Source organism: Diceros bicornis, chromosome 2 (assembly GCF_020826845.1).
Source record: "Diceros bicornis minor isolate mBicDic1 chromosome 2, mDicBic1.mat.cur, whole genome shotgun sequence".
NCBI classification, from domain to species: domain Eukaryota; kingdom Metazoa; phylum Chordata; class Mammalia; order Perissodactyla; family Rhinocerotidae; genus Diceros; species Diceros bicornis.
Window position 1 is genome coordinate 29,124,287 of NC_080741.1, and position 14,094 is coordinate 29,138,380.

The 14,094-nt window shown below is 37.2% G+C and overlaps 1 protein-coding gene across 2 annotated transcripts in view; it reads left to right on the top strand.

The window, feature by feature from the left end:
* Positions 1–14,094, top strand: part of NR1D2 (nuclear receptor subfamily 1 group D member 2) — a 77,363-nt gene that overhangs the window by 18,370 nt on the left and 44,899 nt on the right. Inside the window, exons 7-8 of one of the 2 annotated variants that reach the window (XM_058553866.1) lie at positions 1,095–1,305; positions 9,374–12,711. In XM_058553866.1, coding sequence (XP_058409849.1) covers positions 1,095–1,305; positions 9,374–9,570 — 408 coding nt within the window. In that variant the 3' untranslated portion in view covers positions 9,571–12,711. Of the gene's footprint in view, positions 1–1,094; positions 1,306–9,373; positions 12,712–14,094 lie in introns of those variants that run through there. The other variant, XM_058553867.1, reaches the window with a different exon arrangement.

Here is a 14,094-nt window from a genome sequence, read left to right on the forward strand (position 1 = left end):
CTAGGCTAACATCCGTGCCCATCTTCCTCCACTTTATGTGGGACACCGCCACAGCATGGCCTGACAAGCGGTGCATCGGTGTGCGCCCGGGATCTGAACCCGGGCCGCCAGTAGCGGAGCACGCGCACTTAACTGCTGCACCATGGGGCCGGTCCCCCCAATTTACGCTTTTTTGAGGTTAGGTAACTATGGCCCTGAGAGGTGAAGAGACTTTTCTTGCATTATCAGTAAATTCATAACACATTCAGGACTAGAACCCAAATTCCGGACTCCAGGACTTCTGTTCTCGCCGCCTTGTGATTTGTCTTGGGATTCTCGTGTTCTAGAGTTAGCACCCTCTTCATAGAAGGCTTGCTCTCTTTTGGGTTGTCTTGGGTAAAACAAATCTTTGCTTGGGAATATTGCAAAGGGAAGGTTCAGTGTGTACCTCTGGTTATGAGAGAAATATGTGATGTAGATGTCACCATTTAGTATAGTGGAGGGAGTGCTGTAAAGAAGCCATTGTTGATTGTTTTGGTTTGGATTTCAGTTATAACTTGGTGTCTAGAATACTTGAACTGTAATAGTTTTCTTTGTGTATTGTTTTTTTGGGTTATAGTTTCTTGAAATAGTCTAATTAGAGTTGATGTGCAGCTTTTACCTTGGCTGCATTTGGTGTTTTGATTTTTCCAAGTATTGCTGCGTTGAAATATTGTTCTTTTTACTTAGGGTTTAGAGACTGTGTGATATACGTGGTAGCTTAAAGAGTTTCTTTAATGCCTTTGGCAAAGGCCCAGTTTCAAATGTCTTGGCATTGTTGTCTGCTTTAATTTTATATACGCATTTCAGGATTTTTATTAATAGAGTTGCAGAGTATCACAGGACTCAAGTATTTTGCCATTGGTAGCTGGACTTTTTTTTTAATGTTCTTAGAACATTTATTGCTTTGGTAGAGAATTTACCTTAAGGAAATGATTCTGGTTAAAATAACTTAGTTTTTCTTTTACAACTTTGTTTCGTATGTAGGATGTTTCTTAACTGACTTGAATACTGAGTTACTTTTTAGTATTACTATTGAACTTCTCCAAGTACTTTTAAGTGTTTTTTTTTTCCAGGTTTTAATGGTACGATTTGCATCATTATTTGATGCAAAGGAGCGTACTGTCACCTTTTTAAGTGGAAAGAAGTATAGTGTGGATGATTTACACTCAATGGGAGCAGGAGATCTGCTAAACTCTATGTTTGAATTTAGTGAGAAGCTAAATGCCCTCCAACTTAGTGACGAAGAGATGAGTTTGTTTACAGCAGTTGTCCTGGTATCTGCAGGTAAGGAGCTGGTGCAAAATTGTGCCACACGTAGAATATAGTGACCAACTGGGGAGAAGGTGACAGTTAACTAGGTTCCAGCAAGCTAACTAGGAGGGAGAAGGTCTTAAGCAAGATGCTAAACTATGTGAATCTATTATTTTTGCATAATTAATTTTTTTTAACATTACAGTAAAAGTAAAAAATGCTATATAATAAAATCACATTTAGATATGGGCCTCACATTTACTACTCTTAGTCTTTAGTTTTTTTTGGTCATAAAATTTTACGAGTCTAAATCTTTATTTCATGGATTTATTTTGTGGAACATTGTGTATTTCCAGGTAGGTGATTCTAATACGAATCTAAGTTTTAGTTAAAATATTATGTGGATTACTGGAAAATGTTAAAATTGTCAAGATGTATTAGTGTGGTTTGTTATAAAAATCAGTGAATTATGAGTTGTAGGCTTTCACCCAGCTTTGCCACTGGATTTTCTGTGTGACTTGGTAAGTAATTTTATCCTTTTGGGTCTCGATTTTCTCATCATGTGAAAGGAAGGGGTTGTATCATGTGAGCCTAGCATGGGGTCTGGCACAGAATAGATAACCAGTCACTATTTGAATGAGTGACCAAGATTTTTGAGTCCTAACATTTAATGTTTATTTATATGAGTCATTGATGATATTTCCCAATTTTCCTGCCACCTTGCATTTATATTGCAGTTAATTTTGACCAAAGTATTTCACTTCAGACAATGGCCATTAAGGCAGAGATTACTCCCAGTAGCAGATTGGAAATTGAGACAGTGACTTTCTTAGGAACATACATTAAGTAAGTGCCAAACATTTTTTTTTTGCTGAGGGAGTTTGGCCCTGAGCTAACATCTGTGCTGGTCTTCCTCTATTTTGTATATGGGATGTGCCCACAGTGTGGCTCGATGAGCAGTGTGTAGGTCTGTGCCTGGGATCGAAACCCTCGAACCCCAGGCTGCCGAAGCCAAGTGCGCTGAACTTAACCACTACACCACCAGGCCAGCCCCAAGTGCCAGACATTTTTAGTTTTCACTAACTTTACTTTAAAACATTTGTTGAGAATTTTACAGTATTTTGATATGACTTGTTTTAAGTTTCCCATTTGCTTTCTGCTGTGTAAAAGATACCATGCTAGGCACTATGAGGGTTATAAAGTATAAGTTATGGCCCCTGGTTATGTGGCTAAACTATGAATCAGTAACTCTTGAAGAGAGCAAGTTCTTTGTATATCCTAAAGGGCCTGTACATCAGTGGTATAAATAAAGACTTACGCCTTTTGGAAGCGTAATTTGGCTACCTTTTCTGATCAGCTCTACCTGGGTAGCTAAAAATGCATTTATGGTATGGGAATAGAATGAAAGGAATATGTCAGTAAGGAATACCTGTTTTCTTAGTAACCTTGTAATGGCTCTTGCACTTTACCTACCATTTTGCAGTCTCTTGATAAGTAATTAGTAATGAAGTTGACATCAGATAAATAAATCTATTATTGTGAAACCAAAGGTAATCAATACTTGTTAATTTCTTTATCTGATGAATGTGCCTTATGTGCTAGATGCTTAGGGTGAGGCAAAACAAGCATTAATATACAAGCTCACCCTCAAAGTATTTACATTCTGCTTGGAGAGATAGAACTAAGTCAAAAAGCTTTATGGTACTGAACTGGTTCTGACTGAGGTAAGAAAGAGTTACAGGAAGGAAGATGAAATCATTTTAGAAGGCTTACTGGGGAAGATGAAAGTGGAGCTGAAATTTGAAGGGTGGATTATTAGGTTTTCCCACAGAAAAAAGATAGAACGGTGTGGAGGAGCACGAGAGAGGGCAGGGAAAGGGGCAGGTGGCCAAAGACATCAAAGAGGAGGGGGCATCGTCAAGGCAGAGGCTTGGGAGTTGGAGGAGCACCAGGTTATGGAATGACAATTATGAGAACTAAACAGAAGTTTTAACTGAAATATGGGGCAGCAGAAAGTGAGTGTAACTTCTTAAGTAGGGAAATGATCAGGCATGAACAAAGTGATGCTTTAACATTAGTTCTGCGTTTTTATCCTGAGTGGATTAGAGTTGGAGAGTCAAGTTGAGATATTGTTGAAATAACATGAGATTTGCGGCGGTGGAATGAACTCTCCTAAAATAGGTTGTGGGGCCAGCCCAGTGGCGCAGCGGTTAAGTGTGTGCACTCTGCTTTGGTGGCCCGGGGTTCGCCGGTTTGGATCCTGGGCGCGCACTGAGGCACCACTTGTCAAGCCATGCTGTGGTGGCGTCCCATATAAAGTAGAGGAAAATAGGCACAGATGTTAGCCCAGGGCCAATCTTCCTCAGCAAAAAAGAGGAGGATTGGCATCAGATGTTAGCTCAGGGCTGATCTCCTCACACACACAAAAAAAATAGAATAGGTTGTGGCAGAGGAGGTGGTGAAGGAGGGACTATGTCCCAGAAATAGTTCAGAGGAAGACATTAAGGCAGAGGGATGAAGAGGGGCTGTATGCCAGGAACTGTGTTACTTACTTTATTTATATTTTCCACGAGAAACATGATTTTTTTGTGTGTGAGGAAGATTAGCTCTGAGCTAACATCATTGCCAATCCTCCCCCCTTTTTTGAGGATGATTGGCCCTGGGCCAACATCCACGCCCATCCCCCTCTACTTTATATGTGGGACACTTTCCACAGCATGGCTTGATAAGCAGTGTATAGGTCTGCGCCCAGGGTCAGAACCTGCGAACCCCGGGCCACCAAAGTGGAGCACGTGAACCCAACCACTACACCACCGGGCCGGCCCCTGATATTTTTTTTTGTTTTGTTTTACTCTCCTTTTGAAAAAGCCTTGTTTTGTTTCCAGATCATAAGAATAGTATGAGTTCTTTGGAAAATTAGAAAATAATAAGATGAAAATAAAGATGATAATATCACTACCAAAAAGAATCACTGTTAACATTAGGGGTCTCCATCCATTCACCTATCCATCCATTTATCTGCTTACTGATATATGGTATATAAAAAAATGTTTGAAATGCTAAGTGGAAAAGACGAATTATGAAATATAATGCATTTTCATTTTTGTTTGTCTATATATGAAGATAAATAAGCACCACATATATACACACACTTCCATGCATTTTAAAATAATACATTGTTTCAGTTAAGTATATGATAGTGTTCATGTCAAATTTAAATCTTTACCACTTTACCACTGAATAATAACTTATTGTTATTTTTAAAGTGGTGTCTGGTCAGGAAAATAAAATTCAAAAACTACAGAAGAGTACAAAAATGAAAAGTCTCTTTCCTTCTTCAACTTCCAGCCTTAAACTTCAGAGAATTAGATTTCTAACCATCTTTCTTTTTGAATGTTCTGATGGTTGCCCACCCAGCTCTAAACACTATGCTTATACCTCTTTTTATTTAGTAGATATAACTGATAAGTAAAAGTACCCTCTCATATTTCCCGTTCAATTTTTGTTTTATTTTTTCAGTTACTTTATTGGTTTTAATTATAATTTTAATATACTCACCTTCTTTAATCCTTTACTTTTTCATCTCTCAGATGGTTTAGATAGAATCTTCTCATTATACAGGGAGACAGTATCCTCCTTCCTCCATATCATGGCTTCTTTGGCTATATACCATTTCTTTTACATCATCAAGAATTAAAACATTTTTGGCTGGCCCCGTGGCTTAGCGGTTAAGTGCGAGTGCTCCGCTGCTGGTGGCCTGGGTTCGGATCCCAGGTGCACACCGACGCACCGCTTCTCCGGCCATGCTGAGGCCGTGTGCCACATACAGCAACTAGAAGGATGTGCATCTATGACATACAACTATCTACTGGGGCTTTGGGGGAAAAATAAATAAATAAATAAAATTATAAAAAAAAAAAGAAAACATTTATATTCTATTCTGTAGCTGTGATTATTTTCCATTCTTCATTTATCTGTTGATTCTAAAAATTGAAAAACAAAATCAGCATTTACAGTATTATGATTATGTAAATATTGCTCAGAGTGTTCACACAGTCAGGTTGAAATGGTAGACAAGACACTATAAATCTCTGCCCTAAAGCTGTGTCACCTGAAGGGGGAATGTTTCAAGTATCAGATAACAAACGGATTATTTATTTATATTCTCTATCAGTTGTTTAGGATTAAGCAACATTATAGTTGGTTTTATATTGTTTTCTATATTGTTTTTCTTGGAATCTGCAGTTTCCTTCTGGGTTTTGTTTTGTTTTGGTTGTGTTGTCAGAAGAAATGCTAATTTCTAGATCTTATTGCAGTTGTGCGTTGCTTAACGATGGGGATGTTTTTGAGAAATGCACTGTTAGGCGATTTCATCGTTGCGTGAACATCATGGAGTATGCTTACACGAACCTAGATGGAAAAGCCTACTATACACCTAGGCTGTATGCTACTAATCTGTGGGACGACTGTTGTATATGCGATCTGTTGTTAACTGAAACATCATTGTGCCATGCATAACTTATATAATTTCATCCTTATAACAGACCTCTGATGGGAGCTAGGATATATGTTATCCTCAGTTATACAGACAAGAAATTTGAGGAACAGAGGGGCTAAATAATTTGCCCAATATCACATATTTATTAATTGGCTGAGCAGGCATTTAAACTCCTGTTAGTCTAGCTTCAAAGCCTTTCCACTGTACTGCTTGTTAACAGAATGCCTCTAGCTGCTAAGGGAGAGAGAAATCTCAGACATGATATTTGCCTGTCAGATTGGAAGAATCTTGATACTCTGGAGAGAAGGGGAATTATACCTGGAAGATAAATTCTTTTTCAGATTGTGTGAACTGGCAGTAGTCACTTCCAGTTGAAAATTAGGGACTCGCATATAGGTGTGAGACCAAGGCTCCTTTAAATATGGATTTCAGTTGTCCTCATACAGGTTTTTGTTGAAATAATTTAACTTCTATCCTGTAGGAAGTGAATATGCATAGAGAGGAGATTTGATGAGGAGTAGAGGCTTGAGACAGGGATGAAGAGCCAGCTAATGAAGTAGAAGATAGATGTGTCATGAATTGAACCGTACAAGTAGTAGTGTAGCATTTACGGTACCATTTAGAAGATGAATTTCCACTTCAGTCTGTTCATTCTATTAAAATTTCTGGAAGATTGTTGTTTACAATCCATCTAGATTTGTAGTTAGTTTCTTTGGCCTTCAAATCATGAAGACCATGGTTTTAGAAATAGGGGTTTTAGAAAAATTTGATTTACATTTTTAGGTGTAGGTGTCCATTTCCACAAATTTCTGAGTTTTATAGAGAAGCATAGGTCATCCAAACACAAAATATTTACCAAGGGACCAACCACTTATGATACTAGTTCTAACTCAAATACCCTTCCTCACTTATTGTTTCTTTCTTTCCTTGCCCATCTAGGTTATTTTATTTGTGGGGATCACTGTCCTTTCCCAGTTGTTGAAACTGTCGGTTATTGATGACACAATGCAAGCCAATTATTTTCTTCTGACAAAATATGAGCTCCCTAAAGGAAAGAATTTTGGTTTATGTTCACTGCTAATTCCCTAGCACCTGTCACAGTAACCACATACATTCAATAAGTGTTTGGTGAATGAATTAATGAATTGCAAGGATGTTAAAGAAAAAAATTGCTTGAATATCAAAAGCAGGAGAGACTCTTGGATGCATTATTGAAGGCTTTAAGTAGTGTTGCAAAGAAGACCCTTATGATTGTATGGCCAAAGTCAGATGTCAAGAGAAGTCTTTTGTCTGTCTTAACAGTTTTTTTTTTTTTTAAAGATTTTATTATTTTTTTCCCCCCAAAACCCCAGTAGATAGTTGTATGTCATAGCTGCACATCCTTCTAGTTGCTGTATGTGGGACGCGGCCTCAGCATGGCCAGAGAAGCAGTGCGTCGGTGCGTGCCCGGGATCCGAATCTGGGCTGCCAGCAGCAGAGCGCGCGCACTTAACCACTAAGCCACGGGGCCGGCCCTGTCTAACAGTTTTGTCAGAAAAATTATGACTGGTCCCCAACCAATAGTCAACATTCCACTTGTTTCTTTTTCCGTAAGAATTAGCACATAGTTGTAAAAATAATCCAAATTTTATTAAATGTAAGATAAACCTATTTTCATCATTTTTTATGCATTTAATCAAACTTTTTTCCCTTTTACTATTAAATTTTAGTCCTTGTTCTAAGTGCTTACATTGTAAGTGGCCTTTTTTAGCTACCAGTACAATGGAAGATCTCCTCAATCTCCTTGTAAAAAATGAAAAAAGGATATAAGTGGCCAGAGAATTTTGCTTCCTTGGAGATGTCTTTTTCTTATTAATTATAACTTCCTATACTGGGAGCCATTGAATATTTCTTGGGCACTACTGCCTCCTATTGTAAAGGGAAGAAATAACCCTTGCTGCTGAAAAAAGTCCATGGGCAAACAACATAGATTTGGCTGTTTTTTGTGTGTGTGTGTGTGTGTGTGTGAGGAAGATCAGCCCTGAGCTAACATCCAATGCCGATCTTCCTCTTTTTTGCTGAGGAAGATTGGTCCTGAGCTAGCATCCGTGCCCATCTTCCTCTCCTTTATATGCGATGCCGCCACAGCATGGTGTGACAAACGGTGCATAGGTGCGCTCCCGGGATCTGAACCCCTGAACCCCAGGCTGCCGAAGCGGAGTGCGCGCACTTAACTGCTTGCGCCACCAGGCCAGCCCCTAGATTTGGCTAATTTTAAGGTACTTTCCTTTATTGCTGGTTTATACTAAATCACCAATTTATTAACATTTTGTGTGATGAGCTTAATGAGCACAGTATGCTAAATGAAAGAGAATGCAGGTTAATATAACTAGGTAATAAATTTGCATGGTATATTAGTTATCTATTACTGCATAAGAAATTACCCTAAAACTTAGTGGCTTAAAAATGCATACATTTGGGCCAACCTGGTGGCGTAGTGGTTAGGTTCGAGCGCTCTGCTTCAGCGGCCCGGGTTTCACAGGTTCAGGTCCCAGGCAGGGACCTGTGTACCACTCATCAAGCCATGCTCTTGCGGCGTCCCATATATATAGTAGAGGAAGATGGGCACAGATGTTAGCTCAGGGCCAATCTTCCTCAGCAAAAAGAGGAAGATTGGCAATGGATGTTAGCTCATGGCCAGTCTTCCTCACCAAAAAAACAAAAACAAAAACATACATTTATTATCTCACAGTTTCTGAGAGTTGGGAATATGGGTGTGGCTTAGATGCATGCCTCTGGCTCAGAGTTTCTTAGGATATTATAGTCAAGCTGTGGCCAGGGCTGTGGTCTCATAGGAAGGCTCTACTAGGGAAGGATCTGCTTTCAGGCTTACTCACGAGGTTGGCAGGATTTAGTTCCTTGCAAGTTGTTGGACTGAGGGCCTCAGTTCCTTGGTAGCTGTTGGCTGGAGACCACCTTTAGTTCCTTACCACGTGGGCCTCTCCATAGGGCAGCTCACAACATAGCATCTGGCTTTTCTCAGAGTGCATGAATGAGAGAATGCCTAAGATGGAAACCACTATTTTTTTTGTAATCTATATTTTATTCATTAGTAGTGAGTCAGTAAGTCTAGCCACCTCAAGGGAGAGAGGGATACACAAGGACACGGCTACCAGGATGAGAGGATCATTGGAGGCCATTTTAGAGGCTGCCTGCCACACATGGTAACATACAAATGTGGATATATTCCATATGAGGTAAAAATATTTTTCTAAGCTAAATTATTCATTTTATTTTGCCAACTAGAAGCAGTTGAAATCAGCAGATGGTATCTAATTTTAAAAATCAGAACCTCTAGTTTTTTTGTGAGCAAAAATACCTAAGTACTAAAGAATTTTGATTTATCAGGTGTACTATGTGATATAGATCTTCATAATATAATAAATAGCTACTAAAATTAGCCATTGAGATTTAAAAAATTTTGTCAATTATCTGTTGCCTTTGTTCCAGTATATAAAACCTTGTTTTGAGTTCCTTGAGATTGATGAGGAAGAATTATATTTATATTTAATGTTAATAATATTTCTTCTCTTTCATCTCTCTCCATTCCTTACTCTCTATTAGATCGATCTGGAATAGAAAATGTCAACTCTGTGGAGGCTTTGCAGGAAACCCTCATCCGTGCACTAAGGACCTTAATAATGAAAAACCATCCAAATGAAGCCTCTATTTTTACAAAACTACTTCTGAAGTTGCCAGATCTTCGATCTTTAAACAATATGCACTCTGAGGAGCTCTTGGCCTTTAAAGTTCACCCATAAGGCCTTTGTTTATTTAAACACAAATTGATTCATGCTAACTGTACATTTTGTGCTCAAATGCTTATTTATATGTGTATACCATATGTGGAGATAGAAAAGACCTTTAAGATAATACAAGATTGTAGGCTATCGCTGTAATCATGCAGTAGCTGTTTGGATTGAGATTTCTTCAACCATGATTAGACATTGACTGCATTTCCCCAATAGACCAATCAGCTGTGTCACACTTAAACTGGAGAAGTTACACTGAATTATAATCACACTGAATGTTAGACTTTTTCATCTGCCAAAACCAAATAAATATAACGCACAATCACAAGTATATGAGGACTTAAAAACTAATCCTTTGTGGTAGACGTTCTATTGTATGATGGAAACTTGATTTCACCAGACTATTGGATCTGGTCATTGGAGACTTTGCAAGTTAGGAGATCTCCATGTCTGTATTTTACTCTGCCACTGTTAAAGTGTATGATCCTGGGCAGGTTAGTTGGTTGTGGAAAATGAGAATTGGTAGTATTCCCAATGCCCCCCCTCACAGAGATACTAAAAAATGTGTATAAAGCATATTTACCTCTTGCGAGATAGGCACTATGTAAATAAGGCAAAAATTTTTGTTATAATTATTCGTAATAATATTCTTTTCTTATTTCTAAGCATTTCTGAGAAATCATTTCACAGTCCACACCAATCTACTATTCAGGGTTCCTGCATATGTGTGGGGTATCCTACTGGCACACACATATTCAAAGTTTATGGGTACATCAGATACATAGTATGTGTACATAATATGTGTGTGAATATAGTTATACATAAATATATTTCTTCACAATATTTTAAACTGTGAAGAACTTTATCATACAATAAACTTAAAACAAGAGGTGTCAAAAGACCTGAATTAGGTGCATTTTACCTGTTGATGATGTAACCATTGCTTTAAATGTTTAGACAATAGAATATTGAATTTATGCTGTATTTTTGTTTATTTAAGCAACACTTAATGTAAACGTGCAACAGGCAGTTGTGTCCAAATTTCAAAAAATACATATTTTAGAGTTCATCTTTGGTTCAAGGTACTAATTGTTTAAAAGTTCATTCAAATTCTTACCTTGTGCTAAAAAGAGTTTGCATTGCTGTCCCTTATACACTTGCTGCAGCTTGATGATAAATATTTTTATTCTTTCTGGAGAACCAATCAGAAAGAAAACTGTTTAATATGTTGGCATGTGTGTGTGAGAGAGAGTGTGGGTACATAAGTGTGTTCTGAGTCCACTTTTTTTTCCCTAACACTACAGGGATTTTGTCAAATTAGTTTTAATCTATCACTTGAAAAGTCATTTAGTGTGTGATCTACAGGCTTAGAAATGGTATAGTCAAAGACATTTCATCAGCATTTCTAATATTGGGCTTTATTAAATAGATAAAATCAGCCTCTGTTTATGGCAGTAGGAGACATAGCTGAAGTTGAGGATTTTATGTATTTTTTTTTGTTTCCCTGGAAAATAGCAATTAATTGGATTTTTTGGTAAAGATTGCCTTCTGTATAATTTTTGGATTATATAAAACTGCAAAGATGAAAAGAGCCCGCTCTACTATACTCAGCCTGTTACTTTAATGACATGTGAGCAGAATGCCTTATTTTGTAATCTTGTTTAACTTGTTGCTACTGGGACTTGAATTTCTGTGGCACTAGTTAAGTAAGTTAAAAAAAAAAAAAAGTTAAACCCTCTCATTATTACAGAGGAAAGCTGATGGTGATGTCTGTAATATGATATAAACCATAATTGTGATTTACCTTAAATAGGTATGACTTTTATGGGATATACAGTATAGTTTTTGTGAATTCTTTACATGATAGCATTATCTTTTTATAATTTTTTTTCCTAAGATAAATGCATAGTTTTCTTCTATGGGGGATAGAAACAGCTTTTTGAAGTAATACTGAAACCTCAAAGATCATGTTGATTCTTAATTTTTGCCTTTTGCATAAGCCTCTTTGTAACTTGTATCTTTAAAACAATTACTAAGTCTTTAGGAATGTGTAAGCAGAACTATGTTAGTATTGCTTATAAAACTTTAGTTAGGTTCAATATATACATGTATACATCTATATATAGGTATATAGATTCACATTTTGTCTTGTAAAATTTTATTTGAATGAATTCTTCCTGTAGGTAATGGGAAACAAAATTAATAGTTCGTATGCCACTCATAACATTTCTATATTTGAAAATAGCCCAATATTGAAACTTCTAATTATAAAATTAAACCAGCAGCCTATTACAAGCACGTTCTTTGATTGAGTCATTGGTTATAAACTTACTAAATGCAGAGGACAACCAGTTTAGGAAACTTCTGAGTTGGTGGGACACTGTTGATTAATTAATAATGTACTGTACGAATTAAGTGATGCTTTAACTCTGATTTTACATTTTAAAGTTAAAATATGGGCATTATGTCAGCAAACTTAAGGGCATTATGTCAGCAAGCTAAAACATTTTTTTTTCTGTGCTTTTAATGTATCTCTTTACATAATCTGAGAGAGGCTTAGACAGAAATAGCTGAGGGATAGGGGAAACATCTTCTTGGGATGAAGCTTTTCCTTATGGTGATGGTTTAATTACAGATTAAAAAATTAGAAGGAAATTTCAGTGGATTAAGTGTATAGCTTTCATACCTACATTTCAAGAAATTACCATTGTAACTTGATGATTTATTTTATGTAAACATCATTGCAAAGCAAGGTGTAGAAGCTCAGCTAGACTTATTACTGTGCACAAGAGTAAGTACCTATCTCAATTCTTTTTCTTTTCCAATATAAAGTTTGCTGAATGTACAAGAAGTTTATCACTTAGGATATAGAATTTTTTTAGGGGTTGGGGGAGGGGCTCTGTCAGGAAATTAACCTATAAATAAAGATTGTCTTGATTTGATCCAAAACAAAACTTGAAGCTATTCTTGACCTAACATGGATAAATAAAATGGATATTGTTTAAAAAAAAATGATAGAAATATATTGTTGACAGGATATGAATTATTTTCTACAAACTGTAATTGATGGGGACATGGATAATATCTTCATGTTTCTGAAAAGTAATCTGTACATGGGGGGAGGGGATAATAAATATTATTTCTAACCAAGTATGGTTTTTGGTATCTTTCTATCAACATTTTTGTAAGACAGTTTATTGTAATTTAACTTATACTTTCCCATGAGCGTAGCAGCATCCTTTCTGTAAATCGCTGCTTCAGCGTGGGGGAATGTATATACGCAGGGCTTTTTTCAAAAGAAGATTTTAGAGTTTGTTGAGAGATTCCAGCAAGGGTTGTTGCTATTTGCTATAATGCTAGCTGAATAGTGGTTCACTGTATCTGATAAGGTAGTCTTTTTGGGAATGAGCTGTTGAGAGAGGAAGGGGGTACTTGGCCAAGGAATCAGCTTTGGCCATGGGTGGGATAAGGTGCCTCAGCATGATCACCACCCCATTTCCCTTTCTTAGTAGGTGTAGCCGTTCTGGCAAAGTTAAGGCAGTTACTTAAGTCAGCATTCCCTGCAGTTGTTTCCAAGATCAGTAATATCTACAACTTTTTTGTGGATATTAATTGATGTTAGGAGAAAGAAATGGACTCCTTGATTAGATAAATTTGGAAATGCTGGGTTGAATAAAGTTATTGAGATGTCTTTCGGTCCAGCCTATTCTCTAATGTGCATCATGAATGCCTTAAGGAAGGGTTTAGTGGGATGTAGTTTTTCCCGAACTTCCTGCACCAGGTAATCCCGTTTATTTTCTTGCAAGGAGCACTTCTTGGGATTCTGGAAAGTGTGCTTTCAGGAGAAAAACCTTGTCAGCCCACTTCGGGTGTTGATCAGGATGTTGATCTTATTCTGTGATTATTGTACAAATTTGTTTCATATTTTGCCTTTTTTCACAGTCTAATAAGAAACATTGAGCTCTAAATAAATGTGTGGTTGATGGGAAAAAAAGATAGATTAAATTCACTTTGAATTTTGGAAATGCTGCCTGTGAGTAAATGAGTAAAGATAGGCAATTCACGGAATTGGTTTTAGTTTTTACACTCAAGTTGGGCCCGTTAAAATTTGTTATGTTTGCTTTTCTTAATTCTTAATCTGTCTAAAAGTTTAGGAACAGCTGTTGCTTGTCTTGTAGTAGCCATGTCAGAGTTGCTCTTCACAATCTGCAGGTTGTTTGCTATGGAGTGATTTTCAGACACCAGAGTCTCAGACCCATTAAGAACAACACTGGATCGAATGGGTGTAGGAGCCGTAAGGGCAGGCTTGGAGGAAGCTGAGAACCTCTCCAGGATGCTGTATGTGGGGCACATTCCCCAGAATGTAAACATGCTCTCAAAATTAGCATTTTCCCTACATTTTAATATCAGTTACTAAAGAGGGTGAGACCAGTGTTTTTTTTTTTTTTCAGAAGACTGAAATACAAAACACCCAAGGCAAATAGGTTTTCCTAAATTTTTTTCCTCCATTTTTCCTGCTGGTGTCCATAGAAT